At 41.7% G+C, this 25,751-nt stretch overlaps 1 protein-coding gene across 2 annotated transcripts in view; it reads left to right on the top strand.

Moving 5' to 3' along the window:
- The window catches only part of LOC117188156 (G protein-coupled receptor kinase 1), a 316,657-nt gene that overhangs the window by 176,601 nt on the left and 114,305 nt on the right, over nt 1–25,751 (top strand). For both annotated transcript variants that reach the window (XM_033391573.1, XM_033391572.1), the window contains 3 exons: nt 11,996–12,187; nt 12,244–12,399; nt 12,463–12,789. In XM_033391573.1, coding sequence (XP_033247464.1) covers nt 11,996–12,187; nt 12,244–12,399; nt 12,463–12,789 — 675 coding nt within the window. The remainder of the gene's footprint in view (nt 1–11,995; nt 12,188–12,243; nt 12,400–12,462; nt 12,790–25,751) is intronic.

Here is a 25,751-nt window from a genome sequence, read left to right as displayed (position 1 = left end):
TCGGGTTTATGCATTATGCATTGAACAGTGAATGTCTTAGGATGTTTCTTAAATTTAATGGCTACATGTGCAATTATAATTATTATTGTTATAATGAATGCAATTATAATTATTGTTTGTAAATACATTGTACAATTTTGTATGTTCTATGATTATTTCTTTTGCCTGTACGTAAGGCAATGGTTTTAATCTAGTTATTACTAATGTAGACATTCTGTGTAAAATCAAGCATTGAATTGGTTACTATTAATCCGTTTAATTGGATTGAGCATTTGTAAATTTTGAAGATATTATTTCCTTCTATAATGATCTCTTTATTTAGGTATTTTGGTTTAATTTGGTACTTGGAAGGTTCCATGTTACTAAAATGTTTGGTTCTATATAGTTTACTTGAATGTTCTTATATGTTTTTGTATAAGGGAATTTTGCAGGTTTTTGTTGTATGATGCCATTTATGCAATCGTCTTTTATTATTTGTCTAGTGTCTTTATTGAGTACATTATTTTTAGCAACATAATATTCTTCAGATGTTATTTCTGTTAAAATATTATTGTGCTCATCTGGATAGGGAATTATTTTGTATATTGGGGTGTTAATGCTTTCGCTTGGAATATTGGAAACTATTAATATTTCATTAGAATATACTTTAAGCCATGTTGAAGTTTTGATGTGTAATATTTTCTGCGAATTTATATGTTTCAGATTATCTTGTTTTAATAATTTTGGGTTGAATATACCAAGTCTAGATAGCTGCATACCCAACTCTATAACCTCAATGTATTCTGTGAAGTGTTGGAGGTTAAATATCAGAATATCTAATTGTTGGTTTTTATTTTTTATCGCCTCAAGTCCTTTGTTTATTGTTTCTATTACTAGGTTTAACTCATTGGTTTGGAAACTGTTTTTGACTAGACTGTCTATTTTGTTTTCTAGTCCTTTCCTATCTTCTTGGTCCAATGTTCCAAATCAGTATTTATAAGCTGTATCGACTATGTTTATTAGTCCTCTTTTTCTGCGTTTGGCTATTTCAGCCCGTTTATTTCCCTGAGCTTGTCTACTAAATATTGTATTTGAATTACTTCTTTGAAATTGTTAGCCTTTCTATAAGTCTTGCATAAGTTTCGTAATTAATTGGTATGTTTAGTTTTCCAGTATTGAATATGAGATATCCATACAGGGATTTTATTGGGTTTATTTCGACGTTTTGTCCACTTGTCAATAGAATCGCGAACATGAGGATGATCATTGATCTAATTAGGTTGCGGTTTATTATTCCCGTTATTATCTTCCGATTCTCTGTAATTATTGTATTTACTATTATTAGTTTTCTTTCGTTACTATCGACTTAACTAGAGGTGACTGTATCTATCTCCATATTTTTGTTCAATTGAGTGATTTTATTCACTTTGTTCAATTGTGTGTCATAGTCGGGTGTGCCTGCATAAATGAATATATCGGCTGGTGTCCTATTCGTTGTATTATGTTTAGTTTTGTTATTATAAGTATAAAGGATTAAATCAAACTTTGTGAATTTATCTTCCGGATTATCCTCGTTAGATATTATTCTTAATTTTTAATTTTTTGTTTTATGAAATCTTTCAACGTCAGATATTCCATTCTAGCTGGAAGTGATCTCAATTTTGACGTTTTCCGTATTCAGCCATGCTTGCAATGCTGCGCACATAAAAGCTGAATCTTTGTCGGCTTTGATTTCAATTGGTTTGCCCATCTCGTTTAAAACTTTCATGATGGCTCTTTTTGTCTCTTACCAATCACGACTTTTTACTTCTACAAGAGTGGCAAACTTAGAGTATACGTCAATACACGATAGCAACTGTTGGTTACCAACCATATAGAAATCCATTACGTATTTCTCTCTGATGTTCAATATTTCCGGTGTGGTTTCGAATGTCAACTTCGTATTTCTATGCTCTGTTTTGGCAATATTACAAGTAGGACATTCGTTTATGATATTTTGAATTAATTTCTGATAATTCGGGTAATAAATTTTCCCCTAAACCAATTGACGGTTTTCTCTATCCCTGGATGGAGTAAACCTTTATGATTCTTTAATATGGTTTCTTTAAATTCAGAGTAATTTTGAATATCTATAAGTTTTGTGCTTATATTGTTAGTTATATTGTTAGAATTAATGATTTCTAAATAGGCCTTTTGGAATGGAGGAAAAATCTCTTTCGTTATGGAAATATAATGCTCTCTTTTTGGTGCACAGATATTCCTTTATTATATCCTTCGCTAAAGTGTTAGTCATTTCTTTATATGTGACCTTGATGATTAGATTGTGGAAATAGCGAATTGTTTCTAGCTTATCTTCATTGCCTTTTATTAACTCAATTTGCCGATTGTAATAGTTAATTGGTCTTTCCGTGATAGCAATGTGATTTAGATTGTCTTCCTGTGCGCTATGTACAGTTGCACCAACGCTATCGGAAGCTTCTCCAAGGAGATTTTCATTAATCTTTACCCTTGATAAGGCATCCGATACGTGATTTTCTTTGCCTGGTAGATATTTCATTTTAAAATCAAACTCATTAAGTTTTTTTTTCCACCTTTGTAATTTTAACCAAATCAAGGGTTTATGATCGCTTTGTATCTCGAATGTTATGCCAAATAGGTATGAACGGAAATACTTGGTTGCCCATACGATCGCTAATAATTCCTTTTCGATGGCTGAATAGTTTATTTCATGATCATTTAGGGTTCTGCTAGCGTAGCAGATCGGTTTGTGTTCTTGTGACAAAACCGCTCACAATGCTATTTTACTAGCGTCGGTTGTTACCGTGAACAATTTCTCAAAGTCTGGGAACGCAAGGATAGGGTCTGAGGTGATGAGTACTTTTAGTCTCTCAAATGCCTCGACGTACTTTTCTTCCTTGGTGTCTATGACAGCTGCTTTCTTTAGTTTGAGTGTCATGGACTTTGCTATGTTTGCAAAGTTAGGAATGAATTTCCTGTAGAACCCGCACAGACCTAAGAATGACTTTATTTGTTTAGTCGTTTCCGGAATTGGGAATTTGACTATGGCAGAGATTTTGCCAGTATTTGGTACTATTCCTTTAGTAAAGACTACATGACCTAGGAATTCAGTTTCCTTTTTTATGAATTCTCATTTATCCATTTGTAGCTTCAAGTTGGCGTCTCTCAACTTTCCAAATACTCTCCTTAGTGACAACAAGTGTTCTTCCAATGAAGTGGAAAATATAATGATGTCATCTAAATATACGAAGCAATCCTTGAAGATTAACTCATCTAGCAGGTTGTTCATACATCTTTGGTAGGTAGCGGGGGCAGTGGTTAGCCCAAAAGGCATACGAGTGAACTCGTAATATCCATGCTTAGTGGTGAACGCAGTTTTGGGGATTGAGCTAGGTTCCATGGGTATTCGATGAAAACCTTTTGCTAAATCGATTGTCGTGAAATACTGACATTTACCTAGTTTGTCTAGGATTTCATCCATTTTTGAAGTTGGGAACTTGTCCTTAACTGTTATTTCATTTAGACTTCTATAGTCTACCAATCGATATTTTTGCTTTCCTGAAGCGTCTATCTTTTTCGGAATCATAGATATGGGCGAGCAGTAAGGAGAATTCGACTTTCGAATTATTCCCTGCCTGATCATGTCTTTGATTTGCTGGTTTACCTCCTGATCATGTATCTGGGAATACTTGTATGGTCGTCTGTAGACCGGGTCTTCATGTTGCGTTTTGATTTCGTGCTTGATTGTACTTGTGAAAGTCCAATTGTCCCCTTCTCTGTACTGCACATCTTTAAACTCATATAAGACCTTTTTCAATGCCTCCCTTTCTTCGTCGTTTAAATGATCTAATCTTAATTGATTACATTCCCTTAATTCACTGTTTAGAGCAGAAGCGAAGTATTGATCTCCCTCTGGAGATGGGTCAAGGCACTTATGTGCGATCTTCTCTTCTTTTGTAGATGGATCAGTGCACTTCTCAGAGGTCTTGCCGGCTTCAATAGCTTCTCCTCTCTGAATGATTGGGTACGACCTAGCTCTTAATGTTACAGATTCATTTCTGTAATCGATGACGGCTTTACTTGCCATTAAGTATTATCTTCCTAATAAAATATCATAATTTTCGGAAAAGTTGTGAATGTAGAACTTTTGTTCGGACGGACATGTTTTGTTAACATTCCTCATTATACTTTTAGTTAAACGGACAGGTCCATTGATGGTATGGACTGTAAGGTTATCGTATTTTATCTCGGAATCTGTGTAGTTATCTTTCATGATGTTGATCGATGATCCCGAATCAGCGATACACCTCAATATTCTTTTATTAATAGTGTTTGTAGTGGGGCGGATCGAAGATCAATTCTGCAACATCAAGATCGTTGATCCAGTGAACCTCGTGAACCTCCTAGAAGCCGTCGCAAGAAATGTAAAAGATCGTTGTGTTTCGTGGTAGATATATGTCGCTGAGTATTTGGTTCGGGGGTCGCGCGGTAGATCAGCCGTTTGAATGGGGGATGGAAGCGTAGCTAACTCTAAGTCTTATGCTCTAAGCTTGATGCTGCGGTGAGTCGTGGATCGTAAAATCTCCCGGCTAATGCGCTGCTGCATGAAGCTACATTTCTTCCATTTGATCTTTAAGCCAAGCTGTGCAGCTGTCTCCAGAACCAACTCCGTCTTCCTCATGCATACCTCGGGCGACGCGGCGTAAACAATTATGTCGTCCATATAAAGCTGCATAATGTCAGAAATGATTAATTCTTGAAAAATATAGCTTACGAACCGAATGAATGCAGCTGGCGAGTTCTTAAATCCGAAAGGCGCTTTATTAAACTCGAATAATCCCTCCTTTGTGACGAAGGCCGTATACGACTTGCTTTGCTTTTCCATAGGTACGTGGAAAAATCCGTTTTCAAGGTCCATTATGGTAAACCACTTAGCCGACTGCAGCTTTTCCAAGACTTCCTCCATGATCGGGACTGGGAAGCAGTCCAGCAATACCATGCTGTTTAACTTCCTGTAGTCTACGCAAACTCTAAGTGTGCCATCTTTTTTCTTCACGACGACAACTCTGCTTGCCATATTTGAATACGACTTGCGCACGATTCCTTTCTCGATCCATTCTTCGACTTGCTTCTTTACGGCGTTGGCTTCGTCTGGTGCTAAACGACTCGGTGAGTGATGAAACGGCTTGATTACTCCGTCGGGAACTATCTTCAGATAGATTGGAGACTTCTTTGCAACTTCTGTAGGCATTTTGTAACTGTTTCTTATTATCTGTTCAACGTCTTTTCGATATTGCGGCGGAGCTACAAAGGATGACTCTTCAGTTACATTATATATAAGAGCATACTCATCTGTTGGCACAGGATCTACTTCAAGCTTCAAAAACGTGTATCCTTGCATATCAGCGACGAAACGGATCTTTTTAATGAAATCATGCCCCAACAATGCGTCGAAATCAATCTGGCTACTAGGGACGACTAAAAACTTATGTTTGGTCTGCAACTTATCCACAGTAACTTCTGCATTAAAGTATCCAACAGGCTTTTTTGATATCTGACCCAGACCGCGCAACATAGTTGTGCACTTAAAAAGTTTAACGTTTTTCATGGTCTTCAACATACTCTCTTTGATTATGGTTACATCTGACCCTGTATCTACAAGACAGTCAACTACAATGCCGTCTATTTGAATTTGTTTCATACGACTGCGACCAGAAATGACGCGTACTTTATCAACTTTATCGGCTTCATAAGGACAGTTAGTCGAAATGTGACCATTCTGATTGCACTTAAAACACTTCGTTTCGGCTTTGCAGTCTTTGCGTTTATGTTCTCCTGATCCACAGTTATAGCAATATTCTTTTTTGCCGCTTTGCCCACTTTGCTGTTTGAAACTCGTTTTATGCTGTTCTTTATTGCCCTTCTTCTCCGATATGTTCAAACGATATATAGATAGATATCGAACTCTTCTTTCAACGCCCTGAAGGTCTTACAGCGATATATGGCATACTTATATTCGTTTCTTATGTCCAGACCGTTCACAATATGGCTTTGCTGCTATTTTTCTCATCTGCAGCAAGTACTCGTGCATCGACTCACTACTCTTCCTCTTTCTTTCACGCAGCAGCTGATGAATGTCCGCACTGTTATAGCTACATGTGAATTCATCCAATAACACGTTCTTCAGTTCCCCATAGGTGCACACGCATTCAGCTTCAAGGAAAAGCTTAGCTGCACCGGTCATTTTTCCTCTGGCCTGCACATACTTATGCTTTTCAGTAAGCTCATATGCGTCGGCATTTTTTTCGAAAATCTCGAACCATTTTTCTATGGGCACCGATTTTCCATCACAATCGCTCACAACTTTTGTAAAATTATTTAGAGCGATCTTCATTTCTCGTTGCTCATCGCAAAGCACTTTCAAACTTAGCAGTTTTATCATTTGATCAATCTTGTCATCAGTATTGTTTTCCGCATTTTCTAAATCTTCCATCTCGTTTGAACTCGGCAGCGATGTTCCTGGTACAGCTACTTCCTTCTCTCTCTCTTTCCAGTGCAACGGCGGCAGCGTTTGCATCATTTTGCGGTTTTTTTCGACTGGTGTCTGTGTGCCCGACGAGTGCGTGTCTTTTCTGTTTATAAGAAACAACGTGTCTGTGTGTGTTTTTTGTGCTTATGTACGTACCGCGCACGGACAAGGCGACGCTGCGGCGGGACTTTTAATTTTACAACTTTTCAACCGAATTAAAAGACAGATTCTTTAATTAAACTACTGTTTGTGTGTCTACTGTTATGCTCAAAGAATTTTGATTGTTCACCCTAATGTTTTATAGCCACCAACAACAACTTTACAACTTTATGTAGCTACAAACAACAACTTTAACAACTTTTCAACAATCCTCTTCTTGCATCAGCTTCTACTTTCTTCTGTTTTTCTTTTTCACACACTCTGAGCTCTGTATTCGACGCGAAAGAGCTCCCAAATGTAAGATTTATATTAAAGTATCGTTTATTAATAATGTTGAGATCGAAAAAGAGTACAAAGTGTATAATTTCAACGGTACAATTATTGAGTGTTTTCTCCCGACTTTTAATCAACTTTTCGCTTCTGCTTCCAAAAACCGACTCCCATATCGATAACCCCTTATCGGTTAGGTCTTTTAAACATCGGTTAAGTCTGGTTATATCGGTTAGGTCGATGGTATCTTAAGTTCAAATATTAATTTAGATGGGATAGTGTTAACTGCTTGATACACTGCCCTTTACATACATATTCGATTCGGTTGATAAGCTAGCTCAGTTGTCCAGATGAACCGTCAAAGGCAAGTATTTGTCGTATCGACAGCACTGCCTGGTTCAAGTGGATCTCAATCAATGTTAGTGGTGGTAACGCCATGGTGTAGTTGTTTGTGATGATTGGTTTACTTGTAAGCTTTTGAGTTTTGTATTTAGTTTTTCACTGTTCTTGGTGATTCAATATTTCAGCTCACTTCAGTTCACTTAATTTTAAATTTGCAAATCGTATGTGCTCGTAGCACATAGGTTCTTTGGCGGATTTCACAATTTATATTAACGATTCCGGGATAACGTGATCACAGTAATTAAATATTACGCAAGCTGACCATTACCGAAATATAGGAGTTAATTTTAAACGAAATCTTACCGACTGCGCCAGTTAAATATCCGTAACTCGATTTTAAGTTTTTTAAAATGATTTTTATTTTACAAACTTAATATCTTTATGTCACTAGATTATAATGAATTCCCCGACTTGACTGTTTGTCTGCTTGTCTCAAACGGAACTGATTTATCTATTGTTGGCTAGTATCCATGAACCCTTCTCTTGGAGCTCTCGACTCTGGCTTCGGGTGTTACTTTCCGGCTGCATCTTCGTGTCAGTGGCGTACGTGCATGGACCAATATTTGGGGATGCGTCGGCTTTGATGAAAGGCATCCGCTGGTGGCGATCGGTGTTGCATTACATGAGGGAGCTAGGAATGTGATACTCCTTGGCTTTATGACTAGCTCTGATTGGTCCTCAAGAGTGGCATGATTCTAAAGAATCGATTTCTCGAGAGTGGCGTGATTCTGGCGTTGATGAATCAATGGGGTCCATTGTTTATATTAGTGGACTCTAGCTTGGAGTGTGGGAAGAATCAGTTATTGATTCTTGAGTGGTGTCCTGTTACTTTTGTGGATGGGGTGTGTGAATTGGACATAAACATAATGTGTATGTGGAGTAGAGAATTATGCATATGTCACTATATATATATAAAATACATAACATATACATATATGGACCAGACTTGTGGGACTGCCGTGAAGCATTGCTTCATAAGGCTGTTACGGCCGCTCATTTCGTGTGCGTTCCAGCCGCCTTAATTCCGAAGCGATCTCTGTTGCAAGATTGCATATTGCCGTCCACTTTGTTTGGTTTTCCAACATCCTTGGTACCAAACCTTCCACCGTTATGGGCACCCCTAGGATGCCTTCTGCTCGCCTGCGGGCCTCTGAGAATCTGGCGCATTTGGTCAAGACATGTTGTTCCGCAGCAGCTGCACAGCCCATCTTCCCCGTGGCCAAAGCGGTGAAGGTACTCCTTAAAGCACCCGTGACCGCTGAGTACTTGTGTCAGCTCGAACGTAAGTTCTCCTTGACGCCGATTCATCCATGCTGCAATGTTGGGGATTAGTCGGTGGGTCCAATGGCCAGTTACAGCATTATCCCATCTGAGTTGACAGCTCTCGAGACATTCAGCCCTCACCCTGGTCTTAGCCGTTCTAGCGTCTGCCTGTGTGTTGGCGACCTTTCTTCTCTTGTGGACTTCGCTGGCTTCCTTCGCTGCAAGCTCGACAGGTGGTATGCCGCTTATGACTATTATGGCCTCTGTGGAGACTCTACGGAACGCCGAGCTGACCCGCAGTCTGAAGTCCGACTCAATGCCCTTAGAGTAACTCTTGGTCCTCGTAGCATGAGCCCATATTGCGCTGCGTATAGTATCGATGACTTAGCCACGTTAAACAGCAGTCTCCTGCTCGCCGTCTTTGGGCCTCTATGGTTCAGCATCATTCGTGAAACCGCCATGACTACGCCGTGTGCCTTCTGATGTGTCTGCTGCAGGTGCTCTCTAAACGACAGCCGGGTTTCAAGCATAACTCCCAAGTACCTTATCGCTCGTTTTGAAGTAATTGCGGCTCCTCCTATGGTTGTCCTCGCCGTCTCCACTTGTTTCCTACTACTGATGGGGACCGCTTCCGTCTTGTGCTCGGCAAGTTTGAGCCCTGCCAGGTTTAGCCAGTCGCTTATGCTTTCGATTGCCTCGTTCGTGCAGCTCTCCGTCTACGCTAGGGTTTTCTTCGTGACCGTCACCGCGACATCGTCAGCGAATCCCACGATTTCGACTCCTTGCTGGAAGTTGAGGCGAAGAATTCCATCGTACATGGTATTCCACAATAGCGGGACCAGTACATATCCTTGTGGGACTCCTCCCGTGATGGAGTATGCCCGAGGCCCATCATCCGTGTCGTACACGGTATCCGCACGGTATCTGCAGGTATCCGGGGATTTCGAGTACGCGCAGGGAGGACACTATCCTGAACAACGATGCCGAGTTAAAGGCATTTTTCACGTCCAGTGTTGCCACCGGACAGTATTTTTTGGCCATCGTGTGCTTTCCAAGGCCTTTCTGGCAGTGCCGCACACCTTGTCTAGCGCATCCAGCGGCCTCAATTGCCTCATCTTGCCTGCACCGTCCAGGAGGCAGATAGGCCTGTATGCCGATGGGTCCTCCGCTTCTTTCCCAGGTTTTGGTATCAGCACCAGCTTTTGCTTTTTCCATCTTCCAGAAAAGCATTCATCTGTGAGGCATTTGGTGTAGGCCTGCGCAAAGGTCGTTGGGTGCAGGCAAATAGCCAGTTTGAGGGAGAAGAGGATGTTGAAGGATGTGTATGTAACAGGTTAAACGAAAGGTAGTATTTTGTAATACCCGTTGGTACCACACAGTGGCAGTTTTCAATTGAATATGTAATATAATACCTCACGACAAAACACAAGCCACTTCAGCGAGTTCTGCTAACAATGCAGAGGGCGAACACATCGGTGCAGTTGCTGACCATCAAAATAACGCAATAATTGCCCACTATACAATAAACATATATTTTTACAGACTCAGCACTTTTGTACCTTTTGTTACCTATAAATAAGTATACATTTTAAAAACTTAATATTTCCCAAGCAGCAAGCTTAAGCTACACATTTGTTAATGCCGATTGATAGCTGCATTAGCTTTTAGTTCTACAAACTAGAACAAGTTGTGACTTGAGAACTTTAGTCCGGCCACGGAGTTGACTGACGCTATCCAGGGCTCCTGGACTAGAGCTATGTGGGCGAGCCGTTGCTCCATGGCATCATTCCTCCATCTGCACGAACAGTACGTTAACAAGATGCGCATGCACCAGCTTCCACTGTGCCGCTGTCATCCTGCCATTCTCATCGCTGCGGTCAACGACTGCTACGATCAAATGTCGTTTGGTCACGTCACTGACCTTAGCTTTGAGTTTTGGTATTGGCTTCTTGGCCGCTTTCGGTGGCTGCACTCTTGGGCCCGCGATGCCGCTGGCTCGCCGGAGTGTCCTTGGTGGCCATCATCTCCTTCACCTTATTGGCGAATTCGCCGTTCGACGCCCCTATTTGTGGCATTTGGGCGTAGTGTAGCCGGTCCTCCTCTACTCGCTGCTCGGCCAGGCCAGCTTGACTTTCTCCACCTGGGAGATGTCCGCGTTTCCTTGAAGCCGGTTTTTGATTTGGACGGCCGCTTTGTATTGAGATTTAGCATTCATCCCCTCTTTGGCGGAGAAGGCTATCTTCCTCTGTCCTGCTTATTGAGAGCACGCTCTCCAGATCCGTGTCTGTTTCGACCACGGCATCTATGCGGCTCAGCTTGTGTGGTGCGGAGTGAGTTGTAGTTGTGGCAGTAGCTTTAGATCGGGAAGAAACCGGACCACTGCCTAAGCTAGACAGTGCATTACCTTGGATAGAGCAAGCGACAGTGCATTACTCTTGTCCGGGATAATGCAGTGCCTATTGCACAGCCGGCACCCTCGTGAAGGGTTCAGCTAGAGGATTGTCGCTAGCCCAAGATATCTTAGATGCCACACCTTTATATTTGACATGTCTGACGAGCTGCATATTGAAAATTTAACTTCTAATGGTCAAAGATTAAATTTGTTACATAAACATTTTGAATTAAATATGGCGGGAAAAGCTGTCCCCACTCCGCTGTTCTGTTGCGCGTATGTTACGAGTACAGTATTTTCTGTTACCCGCACATTTGTGCTGTTATGCGCAAACATTTATTTCATTCCTTCGTTCCGATAACCAAATCGGACAAAATCAGTTTTGCAATTATGATTCGTTTTGTTGTATTAAAAGCCGTTTACTTTTCATTTCGTCGAGGAAAAAGTTTTCGATTTGGAAACGAAATCTACGCGTTAGTTTGGATTTTTAGTCGATTTGGTGTCAGCGCAGAGGCAGAAATGTATGTATATGTACATGTATTTGCAAATATTTAAATTTTATTGACAAAATTCAAGCCTAAGATAAATCCTAATTTACAATTAATTATCTATCTAATGTTAGAAGGCATAGTTTTTGTTTCTGGAGATAGGTTTTAGAATAGTCTACAAATTTGTCTTTCGCTATCTCTGTCTTTGAGATAACAGTTATAAGACCATATGAACGCTAAAATTAAATATTTGGGGAGACCTTATTATGTAATCTGCACAAATCACCTCAAACCACAAAACTTGCAACATTAATTAATCAAGCATTAATCGATTCCCATCCCTCTATTGGGAATTAGGCGATCACATTAACTACCTAAACAGATTACTTGATTCTTATTCTGTTGCGAAGTGTTTTAAAGATCTTCGCATCCAACTTTTTCTTTTGTCCTTGTCCTTTCCACTGACTTAATTTTCGTTAAACTCGAATATTTTAGCTGACAATGAACGATTTTAGCGTACATAGGATAATTGGACGTGGAGGCTTTGGGGAAGTATATGGATGCCGAAAAGCTGACACTGGAAAAATGTACGCCATGAAATGCTTAGACAAAAAACGCATTAAAATGAAGCAAGGTGAAATGCTGGCTCTTAATGAACGGAACATGTTGCAAGCTGTGAGCACTGGAGTAAGCTTTATATTTTAATTATAAAATTTACAGTACTACAAAATGCTTTTTTTCAGATTGACTGTCCGTTTATTGTCTGCATGACATATGCCTTTCATACGCCCGATAAACTGTGTTTTATATTGGATCTAATGAATGGTGGAGATCTGCATTACCATCTATCGCAGCATGGAGTTTTTAGCGAAGACGAAATGAAATTTTACGCTGCGGAGGTAATCTATATATAAGTGAACATGGATAGTGTGTTCTGGATTAATGAGAAATTGTTTTACCAGGTGATTTTAGGCTTGGAGCATATGCATAAGCGTTGTATTGTTTACCGTGATTTAAAGCCAGCTAACATATTGCTAGATGAAAATGGACATATACGAATATCCGATTTGGGCTTGGCTTGTGACTTTTCAAGGAAAAAACCACATGCATCAGTGGGAACTCACGGATATATGGCGCCAGAAGTGTTATCAAAGGGAACTTCGTATGACTATTGTGCGGACTGGTTTAGTTTCGGCTGCATGCTATACAAATTGCTTAAAGGCCATTCACCATTTCGACAACATAAAACAAAGGATAAACATGAAATTGATAAAATGACATTAACTATGGTATGTAAACTTTTTAAATCAACGTGAGACCCACTCCATCTTTTCCCTGGATTCTTTAAATTTTATTCCAAATCTAAAGCTTTTTACTAAATCTAAAGGTCACAACTATTTCTAACCTATGAAAAGAATCGAAACTTTATGAGATAAGGGATATATTAGTTTTGTGGTTTTTTTTCTTGTATTCATTTATTTGTTTACTTCCTGATGAACTGATTTCCTTATGATATTCTATACAAATAGATTTAATTAATTAACGGAAAGGTGAACTGTTGGTGCTAGGGGCCCCGCGGACAGCGGTACTGCCGCAAAGCATTGTTTGCAGTGGCGTGAACACCTACTCCGTCTTCTTCTCTCCAGGGACATAAGCTTTCGCATGACGCTAGAGGCAAACTCCGCAGCCGCTTCCCATACCTTCGGGTCTGCCTCGGTGCTGACCCCAGACCTTGCTACTCCTCCAGTGTCTGACGCTCGTCCTCAAACCTGTGGCAGTCGAAGAGGACGTGCCGAGCGTCCTCCTCTATGCCTGCGCCACACTCGGGGCACCAGTCCTCTTTCTCGTGGCCGAAGCGCTTGAGGTAGCCGCGGAAGCAGCCATGTCCGCTCAGTGCCGTGCTTCCTTTCAACCCAGCATGCTATGCTCGGGATGATAGTGTGGCTCCATCGGCCTTTGGGTGAGTGGTCCCATCGAGTCTGCCATCTGTCCATGCTGGTCCTTCTGGCGGCGTCCTTTATTTCTACTTGGAGCGTACCTCAGCTGCACTTCCTGCGTGGCGTCGTGGATCTCCTTCCTCTCTCGTATCAGCTCTATGAGCAGGAACTTGCCCGGCAATGACTAGCGCTGCTTCGTCCGAGATGGTCCGGAACGAGCACGCCTGATGGTGTACAGTCTATATGTTGCCTCCACTCCTCGCATGTAGCTCTTCGCGACTTCCGCCCACACTGGTGCGGTTTAAAGCATCTGCGACGTGACGACGCTCGTCAGCAGCTTCCTTGTTGTCTGCTTTGGTCCTCTGGTGCTCAGCATTATCCTGGCTAGCGCTCCCGAAGTCCCGCCGGCCTTCATGTGGACGTACTCCAAGTGCTCCTCGCAAGAGAGGCGCGTGTTGATGAGGACTCCCAGACCTCTGCGACTGCGACGATCGTGGTCCCACCAACATGCACTCTGGCGGCGTTCCAGACCAGGGGCCCCAAAACGGAGCCCTGAGGAGTCCAGAAGCTTCGTATGCCCTGGAGCACTGACACGTGTCCATTGTGAGCATCCTGTTGATAAAATAGCTGCGCGCAATATTTAGCAGGTAGCCTGGGATGTTGAAGGACCTCAGTGCCTCCAGCGTCCGGGCCCAGTCGGCAGTGGCCTTCTCCTTCTTGCACGGCTCGCTGAGGATAGCCACCTCAGAGCCAAGTTCGCGCACCGTCTGCGTAAGAAGATCCTGAGCGGCCCTGCAGTGATTCAGGTTGAGTTGAATCAACTGCATGTCGTCCTGGATTTGCCGACCCCGCTGCGTGTGCGCGGGCAGTTTTTGGGGCCTGCCTGGTTCCTGACCTTCTTGCCAGCTGTTGCTTTGCTGCATTCAGCAACTTTGTGCCTTTTCTCGCCGCATTTGATGCAGCAGCCACTCATGTCCACTATGCCCAGGTTCCAGGCATCGGTAACACCTTGGGAGTCCTTCTCTTTCTCGAATCCTGCAGATGGTACAGCCGATCCTCACCTCGCCGCTTTTCAAGACAGGCCCATGGGAAAACTGGTTCCAATATGAGATAAGAGACTCCACTGAGATTTGTTGAAGTGTGGGATGGCTTTTCCATTTGGATACATCAAATGAAGAAACAGGCTGGTTTCCTGTAATTCGTGGGGCAACAAAAGCTGTGAGACTCGTGGAGGAATCGGAAGTCCTGGATCGACCGACCAAATTAACTAAACCTTCCGTGTGAAATGCAGAATCAGCCCCGATACCGGATACTGATACCGACCCTTTGGCTCGTTTCAGCTGAAGCTTCTGAGTAAAACGAGAGATTATTAAATTAATCTGAGAGCCTGAATCCAGAAGAGCCCGGCAAGGAAGATCACCAAATTGACTCTTTATCATAATGACTGTCGTGGCTAGAAGCACTACTGTCCCTTCTTTAAACAGTTGAAGCAAACTTTAAGCTTCCTTGCCTCTCTAAGACGCAAAGATGGCGAAAGGTTTCCAAAGCGAGTGCAGCTGTAAATGTTATGACCTTTATTATCACAGAATACGCATTCCAATACGATTGTATTTGTAGCAACTAGACTGTGTTTTGAATGATTGTTTTATGTTTTCCAACCTGACTGAAAAATGGTTCCATGTTGGTATAACGTTTGGGGGCGACAGCTCCTCGCATTTGGTCCTGTATCAGAGTCGAGATACTTGTATGGGGAGTGAACGATGATGCATACTGCTATTTCCTCCGTAGTACCCATCGACCTTAGCGCTCTCACGTGAGAATGCAGCTTGTCCGATAATGTACGTAGCTTTGTAGTTCACCCATCTTCAACCTTCTCTTGCCTTGAAACGATTGTGTACGATGTCCAATGCAATATCATAATTGCTCTCCGCTACTTCCAAAAAACGAAAAGCCTCCAGTGCAGGTGCATCCAAACATGTTTGGTATGCGAGCGCAAGTGCAGCGAACCCGAAGCCGCTAATGCACGTAGTTGTGTTAGTGCTTGTGAGCAAGCAAGCTCCGAAATTAGAATTAATCGGTTCGCGTTATAACAGTAATGTTTAGTGGATAGTTTTCACAGATTATAATTGTTTATATCCAAATTCTTATTAACGACCACACCCGGGTTCAACAAATGTTAAGACAACTAGCTTTTTCTCTGACTTTGATTGTTCAATAATTTCACAAATTAATGGTTGTGGAAATGTTACAATTATACCCGATACTCAAAATGAGTAAAGGGGTATATTAGATTTGTGGTAAAAGTGGATGTGTGCAACGTCCAGAAGGAAGCGTTTCCGACCCCATAAAGTATATATATTCTTGATCAGCATCAATAGCCGAGTCGATTGAGCCCTGTCTGTCTGTCCGTCTGTGCGTCCCTATTAGCGCCTAGTGCTCAAAGACTATAAGAGCTAGAGCAACGAAATTTTATATCCGGACTTCTGTGATATGTCCCTATTACAAGTATATTTCACCGCCCACTTCCGCCCCCACAAAGGCATCCACAATTGTAAAGATACGAGAAAACCAAAAACGCAGAATCGTAGAGAATGACCACATCCTTTAGACTGCAGAATCTGAATTGAATTGTATCATTATTATAGCCAGAATGAAGAAAACAATTTCATTTTTCTCGCCCTGTCTCTCTTTAACAGACACGTATCATAGACGGCTTTGCTTAGCGAAAAACATTAGCGCCTAGATCTCAGAGACTTTAAGAGCTAGAGCAACAAAATTTTATCCACATTCCTATGATATCAAACCTGCACAAGTAAATTTCAAAACTTCGCCCCACCCCCTTCCGCGCCCGCAAAGGACGAAAATCTGTGGCATCCACAAATCTCAGAGACTATTAGACCTGACTGTAGAGCTCACACTGTTACAAAACTATTTGTAACTTTTCACTGCAGAACCTACTGTTACAAGTGTATTTATTTTTGCTCACTGAAGGGTGCTCACTGCTACAAGTGTGTTTCAAAATTTCGCCCCACCTCCTTCCGCCCACACAAAAGACGAAAATCTGTGGCAACCACAATTTTGAAGATAGGAGAAAATTAAAAACGCACAATCATAAAGAATGGCCATATCTACCAGATTGCTGAATCTTGCTACGGTGATCGACGTGCGGATCGGAAGAGCGCATAGAACCGGGAGATCGAGAGCGAGGCAGAGGGCGATGTCACTGGCTGTTAGCTCAGCGCGGTACTCAGCAGCGATAATAGGCTGTTAGCTTGGGGTGCTAACAGCGCGGTTGCCCTGTTACAGCTGCTGCCCGGAACAACTAGCAAGTACGCTAAATTATTAATTAATGAAGATTTGTCTTTGGAATCACAAGTATCACAGAAAAATACATGGAAGCATTTATTGTAATCGCGGCAAAGGTTACGGAAAGATTCATGGTCAGAGTAGTTTGATGGACAGAGGGGAATACGGAGAGGAATGTAATGCCAAGTCGGGCGGGAGAAGCAGCAATACTAATAAGGCTAATCCTAATTAGGCTATAGCCAGATACCTCAATGTCCTCCTAGTTGGCGATGTCATAAGCGCACAAGCTTGGTACCAAATCAAATTATCAAATCACCCGAATTTCCTGGCTCGAAGACTATCAAGATGCAGGATCAGGCGTAGACTTGCTCGTAACATTCTTTCAGACCTGCCCAACAGGAACATATAATTGTTACCCATATGCCCATATTCCCCGGATTTTTTTGAAAAATAACTAAATTTTTGGTTGACCGTTCTTTAAGGTTCGTAAACAGTAACAGCAAACAACAAAATTGTATTTTTATACCCGATACTCAAAATGAGTATTGGTGTATATTAGATTTGTGGTAAAAGTGAGCGTCGATCACCGTAGCAAGATTCAGCAATCTGGTAGATATGGCCATTCTCTATGATTGTGCGTTTTTAATTTTCTCCTATCTTCAAAATTGTGGTTGCCACAGATTTTCGTCTTTTGTGTGGGCGGAAGGAGGTGGGGCGAAATTTTGAAACACACTTGTAGCAGTGAGCACCCTTCAGTGAGCAAAAATAAATACACTTGTAACAGTAGGTTCTGCAGTGAAAAGTTACAAATAGTTTTGTAACAGTGTGAGCTCTACAGTCAGGTCTAATAGTCTCTGAGATTTGTGGATGCCACAGATTTTCGTCCTTTGCGGGCGCGGAAGGGGGTGGGGCGAAGTTTTGAAATTTGTGTAACGTCCAGAAGGAATCGTTTCCGACCCCATAAAGTATATATATTCTTGATCAGCATCAATAGCCGAGTCGATTGAGCCCTGTCTGTCTGTCCGTCTGTCCGTCCGTCCGTCCGTCCGTCTGTCCGTCCCCTTCAGCGCCTAGTGCTCAAAGACTATAAGAGCTAGAGCAATGATGTTTTGGATCCAGACTTCTGTGATATGTCACTGCTACAAAAATATTTCAAAACTTCGCCCGCCCACTTCCGCCCCTACAAAGGACGAAAATCTGTAGCATCCACATTTTTAAAGATACGATAAAACCAAAAACGCAGAATCGTAGAGGATTAGTATATCTTCTAGAGTGATCTGAACCAGATCGTATAATTATTATAGCCAGAATCAAGAAAACAATTTCATTCTTTCTCGCTCTGTCTTTCTCTAACACACAGGTTTCATGGTCGGTTTTGCTAATTGCAAAATATGAGTTCAAGGATCTCAGAACCCATAAGAGCTAGAGCAACCAAATTTGGTATCCACACTCCTGTGATATCGGACCTTGACCGTTTGTGTCAAAATTTCGCCACACCCCCTTCCGCCCCCGCAAAGGACGAAAATCTGGGGCATCCACAAATCTCAGAGACTATTAACGCTAGAGTAACCAAATTTGGTATTCGCACTTCTGTTAGATCTCAATATAAAACGTATATCTCAAAATTTGGCCCCACCCCCTTCCGCCCCCACAAAAGACGAAAAACTGTTGCATCCACAATATTGAGGATACGAGAAAACTAAAAACGCAGAATCATAGATAATGATCATATCTATCAGATTGCTGAATCTGGATCAAATCAATTTGCAGTGGCTACGCAGCGCCCGACGTCACGCTCAGACTGATTTTCTGTCTCTCTCGCACGCACTCTTTGTCGTGTCGTTTAATATTAGCGGCGTCTGCCGGAGGAGAGCCATACTGACTTAGTATCGGGTATAACTGTAGAGTTGCTGTGTCCGCAGCAACTCACAACGTTCCCCCTCGTTCTAACTGTGATCATTTTTATATAGTATGTACAGGGTGCGCCATCTTTTAGTACGGTGTATAAAAATCGAACAAAGTTGTCATTTAACAATCGATAGATTTCAACATAGATGTTATCGAAACTTCAATTCATTACAGTTTTAGCCGTCATTTAACAATCGATAGATTTCAACATAGATGTTATCGAAACTTCAATTCATTACAGTTTTAGCCGTGCATCGCTTTAAACCAAAAGAACGAGTCCTTCAATTGCTCTAACTCAACGCGCATATCGCAAAAAATATCGCAGCAAACAGGCACCGACAGACAAGATTATTCGTCGTTTGGCGTCCAATTTTTTTGAACAAGAGACAATAGGAGATCGTCAATATGACCTTCTGCAACGACCAAGACGTTCCAATAAACTTGTTGAAGCAGTGACAGAGAGTGTTGCTCAGGACCCAACCGTGTGGTATCGTCGTCGCGCTCAGCATATTGGCGTCACTAAAACCATAATGCTGTGTATTTTGAAGCATGACTTACATTTTTTCCGTATAAAGTGCAATTAACACAAACATTTTGGCGACATCACGAACATCCACGTCGCTTGGAATGCGGCTAAACAGTCCAAACTGGCCAACGAAAATTGCCAGGACGTCTACTGTCAAAAAGAGGCGATATTGACTGACTATCGTCTGATTTAACCCCCACGGACTTTTAATATATTTTTATACCCGATACTCAAAATGAGTATTGGGGTATATTAGATTTGTGGTAAAAGTGGATGTGTGTAACGTCCAGAAGGAATCGTTTCCGACCCCATAAAGTATATATATTCGTCTGTCCGTCCCTATTAGCGCCTAGTGCTCAAAGACTATAAGAGCTAGAGCAACGATGTTTTGGATCCAGACTTCTGTGATATGTCACTGCTACAAAAATATTTCAAAACTTCGCCCCGCCCACTTCCGCTCCCACAAAGGACGAAAATCTGTGGCATCCACAATTTTAAAGATACGAGAAAACCAAAAACGCAGAATCGTAGAGAATGACCATATCTTTTAGACTGCAGAATTTGAATTAAGATCGTATTATTATTATAGCCAGCATCAAGAAAACAATTTCATTTTTTCTCGCCCTGTCTCTCTCTAACACACACGTAGCATAGCCGGCTTTGCTTAGAGTAAAACATTAGCGCATAGATCTCAGAGACTATAAAAGCTAGAGCAACCAAATTTGGTATCCACACTCCTAATATATCGGACCGAGACGAGTTTGTTTCAAAATTTCGCCACACTCCCTTCCGCCCCCGCAAAGGATGAAAATCTGGGGATATTCACAAATCTCAGAGACTATTAAGGCTAGAGTAACCAAATTTGGTATCCGCACTCCTGTTAGATCTCACTTTAAAACGTATATCTCAAAGTTCGCCCCACCCTCTTCCGCCCCCACAAAGGACGAAAATCTGTTGCATCCACAATATTGAGGATACGAGAAAACTAAAAACGCAGAATCATAGATAATGATCATATCTATCAGATTGCTGAATCTGGATCAGATCAGATCATTTTTATAGCCAAAAGGAACAAATCAATTTGCACTGGCTACACAGCCCCCGACGTCACGCTCAGACTGATTTTCTGTCTCTCTCGCACGCACTCTTTGTCGTGTCGTTTAATATTAGCGGCGTCTGCCGGAGGAGAGCCATACTGACTTAGTATCGGGTATAACTGTAGAGTTGCGGTGTCCGCTGCAACTCACAACGTTCCCCCTCGTTTTAATAAATTATTTAGAGTATGGCCCTAACTATTATTGCTGGGTAGAGAAGTCTCTTCGCCGGAGTCGTGTATGGCTAGTGTAGTAAGTTAAAGCCTACGCAAGTCTTTTAGGATGGGCCAGAACTTTGAGACCTCTGCTTTATTTGTAGATTACTAGTCGGCGAGCGGACGTTTACAAGACAATGTAGGTTACAAGCTTTAAATTTCAGTATATTTCTCTTAGCTTCGATGTGTTTACGCCAATAGAGCCGGGTATTCAAAAGGACATGTTTACACCTTTGCTCGTTTATGTATTTGCTAGCTAGCTAGACAGTCTGCTTGCCATTTTTCCAAGGCCATGAAATGAGATCATAAGTGTTAAGTTGCTCTTGTAGGACACTCAGTCGCTCCGATGGTAGTATCATCAGCAAATGTCAAAGTTGTTGTAAGACTGTTTGTCGGTTTATCTGCTGTGTGGATGATATATAGTGTCAGTACAATACTCTCGTCTTTCAAATGCATTTCGAATTTCAGAGGTTATCCGGTTTACTTGTTTAATGGTTCCATGTCTTTCGCGAAATCCAAATTGGTGCATTGGGAATCTACTGTTGACGTGTAGGTCTTGATTCAGGATATGATTCAAAAGATTCAAATATCTTTAATAGGCACGGCAGGAGACTGATAGATCTATATAATCACTGGAATGATACATTTCCTTCATTGTTGCGGATAGTATTGAATATATTTTTTGCCCTGCTGAATATTATGGTGAGAAAATATTTTTGAGACTTGGTGCTTCAAGACTCTTATAAGTTCTCCTGCTTGGAATATGGCTTCAAGATTATTGGTGGTTAGTCGCAGCGAGCCCTCTCCCCTGTTTGTGTACGTAACGGTTATTCACTCTCGATTGGTGGACATACGCCTGTTTTAGTTTTCTACAGTGGGAATCGTTTGCTGTTCGGGGAGAGTTGCTCCATACATTATGTTTGAGATCGGTTTTCCTTATCTTCTAGGGATTTGCGTTGTACATGGTCGAATGTAATAGGTCGAAAAATTTTACAAATTCTTAACCATTGAGATAAAAATAATTTTTTTTTATTAGGTGAGTATCGGATTTGAGCATAGCGTCAATGTCATGTTGATCAAGCAACTGGAAGAGCTCGCATTTGTGCTGTGAAATGACATTCTCATTCCAGAAAGACATATTTAGAGAAAACATTTAAGTAGATTTCTGTTTGATTAGGAGCTCCAAGAGGATATTTTGATTGCGCATAAGTTCCCCATAAAGTATATATATTCTTGATCAGCATCAATAGCCGAGTCGATTGAGCCCTGTCTGTCTGTCCGTCTGTGCGTCCCTATTAGCGCCTAGTGCTCAAAGACTATAAGAGCTAGAGCAACGAAATTTTATATCCGGACTTCTGTGATATGTCACTATTACAAGTATATTTTACCGCCCACTTCCGCCCCCACAAAGGCATCCACAATTGTAAAGATACGAGAAAACCAAAAACGCAGAATCGTAGAGAATGACCACATCCTTTAGACTGCAGAACCTGAATTGAATTGTATCATTATTATAGCCAGAATGAAGAAAACAATTTCATTTTTCTCGCCCTGTCTCTCTTTAACAGATACGTATCATAGACGGCTTTGCTTAGCGAAAAACATTAGCGCCTAGATCTCAGAGACTATAAGAGCTAGAGCAACAAAATTTTATCCACATTCCTATGATATCAAACCTGCAAAGGACGAAAATCTGTGGCATCCACAAATCTCAGAGACTATTAGACCTGACTGTAGAGCTCACACTGTTACAAAACTATTTGTAACTTTTCACTGCAGAACCTACTGTTACAAGTGTATTTATTTTTGCTCACTGAAGGGTGCTCACTGCTACAAGTGTGTTTCAAAATTTCGCCCCACCTCCTTCCGCCCACACAAAAGACGAAAATCTGTGGCAACCACAATTTTGAAGATAGGAGAAAATTAAAAACGCACAATCATAGAGAATGGCCATATCTACCAGATTGCTGAATCTTGCTACGGTGATCGACGTGCGGATCGGAAGAGCGCATAGAACCGGGAGATCGAGAGCGAGGCAGAGGGCGATGTCACTGGCTGTTAGCTCAGCGCGGTACCCAGCAGCGATAATAGGCTGTTAGCTTGGGGTGCTAACAGCGCGGTTGCCCTGTTACAGCTGCTGCCCGGAACAACTAGCAAGTACGCTAAATTATTAATTAATGAAGATTTGTCTTTGGAATCACAAGTATCACAGAAAAATACATGGAAGCATTTATTGTAATCGCGGCAAAGGTTACGGAAAGATTCATGGTCAGAGTAGTTTGATGGAAAGAGGGGAATACGGAGAGGAATGTAATGCCAAGTCGGGCGGTAGAAGCAGCAATACTAATAAGGCTAATCCTAATTAGGCTATAGCCAGATACCTCAATGTCCTCCTAGTTGGCGATGTCATAAGCGCACAAGCTTGGTACCAAATCAAATTATCAAATCACCCGAATTTCCTGGCTCGAAGACTATCAAGATGCAGGATCAGGCGTAGACTTGCTAGTAACATTCTTTCAGACCTGCCCAACAGGAACATATAATTGTTACCCATATGCCCATATTCCCCGGATTTTTTTGAAAAATAACTAAATTTTTGGTTGACCGTTCTTTAAGGTTTTTAAACAGTAACAGCAAACAACAAAATTGTATTTTTATACCCGATACTCAAAATGAGTATTGGTGTATATTAGATTTGTGGTAAAAAAGGATGTGTGTAACGTCCAGAAGGAATCGTTTCCGACCCCATAAAGTATATATATTCTTGATCAGCATCAATAGCCGAGTCGATTGAGCCCTGTCTGTCTGTCCGTCTGTCCGTCCGTCCGTCCGTCCGTCCGTCCGTCTGTCCGTCTGTCCGTCCCTATTAGCGCCTAGTGCTCAAAGACTATAAGAGCTAGAGCAACGATGTTTTGGATCCAGACTGCTGTGATATGTCACTGCTACAAAAATATTTCAAAACTTCGCCCCGCCCACTTCCGCCCCTACAAAGGACGAAAATCTGTGGCATCCACATTTTTAAAGATACGATAAAACCAAAAACGCAGAATCGTAGAGGATTAGTATATCTTCTAGAGTGATCTGAACCAGATCGTATAATTATTATAGCCAGAATCAAGAAAACAATTTCATTCTTTCTCGCTCTGTCTTTCTCTAACACACAGGTTTCATGGTCGGTTTTGCTAATTGCAAAATATGAGTTCAAGGATCTCAGAACCCATAAGAGCTAGAGCAACCAAATTTGGTATCCACACTCCTGTGATATCGGACCTTGACCGTTTTGTGTCAAAATTTCGCCACACCCCCTTCCGCCCCCGCAAAGGACGAAAATCTGGGGCATCCACAAATCTCAGAGACTATTAACGCTAGAGTAACCAAATTTGGTATTCGCACTTCTGTTAGATCTCAATATAAAACGTATATCTCAAAATTTCGCCCCACCCCCTTCCGCCCCCACAAAAGACGAAAAACTGTTGCATCCACAATATTGAGGATACGAGAAAACTAAAAACGCAGAATCATAGATAATGATCATATCTATCAGATTGCTGAATCTGGATCAAATCAATTTGCAGTGGCTACGCAGCGCCCGACGTCACGCTCAGACTGATTTTCTGTCTCTCTCGCACGCACTCTTTGTCGTGTCGTTTAATATTAGCGGCGTCTGCCGGAGGAGAGCCATACTGACTTAGTATCGGGTATAACTGTAGAGTTGCGGTGTCCGCAGCAACTCACAACGTTCCCCCTCGTTCTAACTGTGATCATTTTTATATAGTATGTACAGGGTGCGCCATCTTTTAGTACGGTGTATAAAAATCGAACAAAGTTGTCATTTAACAATCGATAGATTTCAACATAGATGTTATCGAAACTTCAATTCATTACAGTTTTAGCCGTAATTTAACAATCGATAGATTTCAACATAGATGTTATCGAAACTTCAATTCATTACAGTTTTAGCCGTGCATCGCTTTAAACCAAAAGAACGAGTCCTTTAATTGCTCTAACTCAACGCGCATATCGCAAAAAATATCGCAGCAAACAGGCACCGACAGACAAGATTATTCGTCGTTTGGCGTCCAATTTTTTTGAACAAAAGACAATAGGAGATCGTCAATATGACCTTCTGCAACGACCAAGACGTTCCAATAAACTTGTTGAAGCAGTGACAGAGAGTGTTGCTCAGGACCCAACCGTGTGATATCGTCGTCGCGCTCAGCATATTGGCGTCACTAAAACCATAATGCTGCGTATTTTGAAGCATGACTTACATTTTTTCCGTATAAAGTGCAATTAACACAAACATTTTGGCGACATCACGAACATCCACGTCGCTTGGAATGCGGCTAAACAGTCCAAACTGGCCAACGAAAATTGCCAGGACGTCTACTCTTTCCGTATCTTTCGTAGTGATCAGACGTGTTTTTGTTTTGCGCTCCGCATTTTTTCCTTTTGTTTTGAATAAACAGCCGGTGTTTTCCTAACTAAATTCTAAATTTACTTCCTAACCAGACGACAATCTGGAAACCTATTCTATTACGCGAGTGCATGCCTTTTGATTTGTGTTAAAACATTATTTAACTTTTTATTTTTCGGCGTCGGCTTGTGCTTGTGCTTGTGTTTGTGTTGTTGCAGTGAGTGAGTACGCATTACATTGCATTGCAGTCCGCTCTCGTCTGGTAGCTTTTGTTGTTTTATCACTCTCTCGCTATCACCTCAACTTCAATAACTGTTCTTTCTCTCACGCTCTTTAAACTTTCTGAGCAATAGCGCTCTCTGCTTAGTAGCTCTCGCTATAACCGCTCTCCACTCTGCTCTCTTTTTTTTACCAATTCCGCTTTGAGCGTTGTCTGGCACATTGGTCTGATAGCAATTTGTTTTGCAAACAATAGTATATATATAAATAAATAATAAAATAAAATGGAATACGCTGTGGTCTGTGCCAAAAAAAGCTGTAAGAAGCAGATCACCCACGATCAGCCGAATGTCCCCTGCTGGCTCTGCGACAGCGTAGTGCACGCAAAATGCGCTGAATTTTCTGGCCTCGTGAGTGATGCTATAGCCAAACGTAATGGCTTGCATTACAGTTGCGAGGCATGCCGTGCGGTGGAGAAAGACATGGTGGCTTTCATGAGGCAGACGCGGAGTGGCTTTAAGGAGCTGACCGTTGGTTTTAAAAACCAATACGATCGGCTCCTAGCCATGGAGGCTCAGTTTAGCGGTTTAAAACTGCTGAATGAGTCTCCGAGGCGCAAAAAGGTCACT

Source organism: Drosophila miranda, chromosome 3 (assembly GCF_003369915.1).
Source record: "Drosophila miranda strain MSH22 chromosome 3, D.miranda_PacBio2.1, whole genome shotgun sequence".
Classification (NCBI taxonomy): Eukaryota; Metazoa; Arthropoda; class Insecta; order Diptera; family Drosophilidae; genus Drosophila; species Drosophila miranda.
The sequence above is the reverse complement of the archived record's forward strand: the minus strand, read 5'-3'. Positions and strand labels throughout refer to the sequence as shown.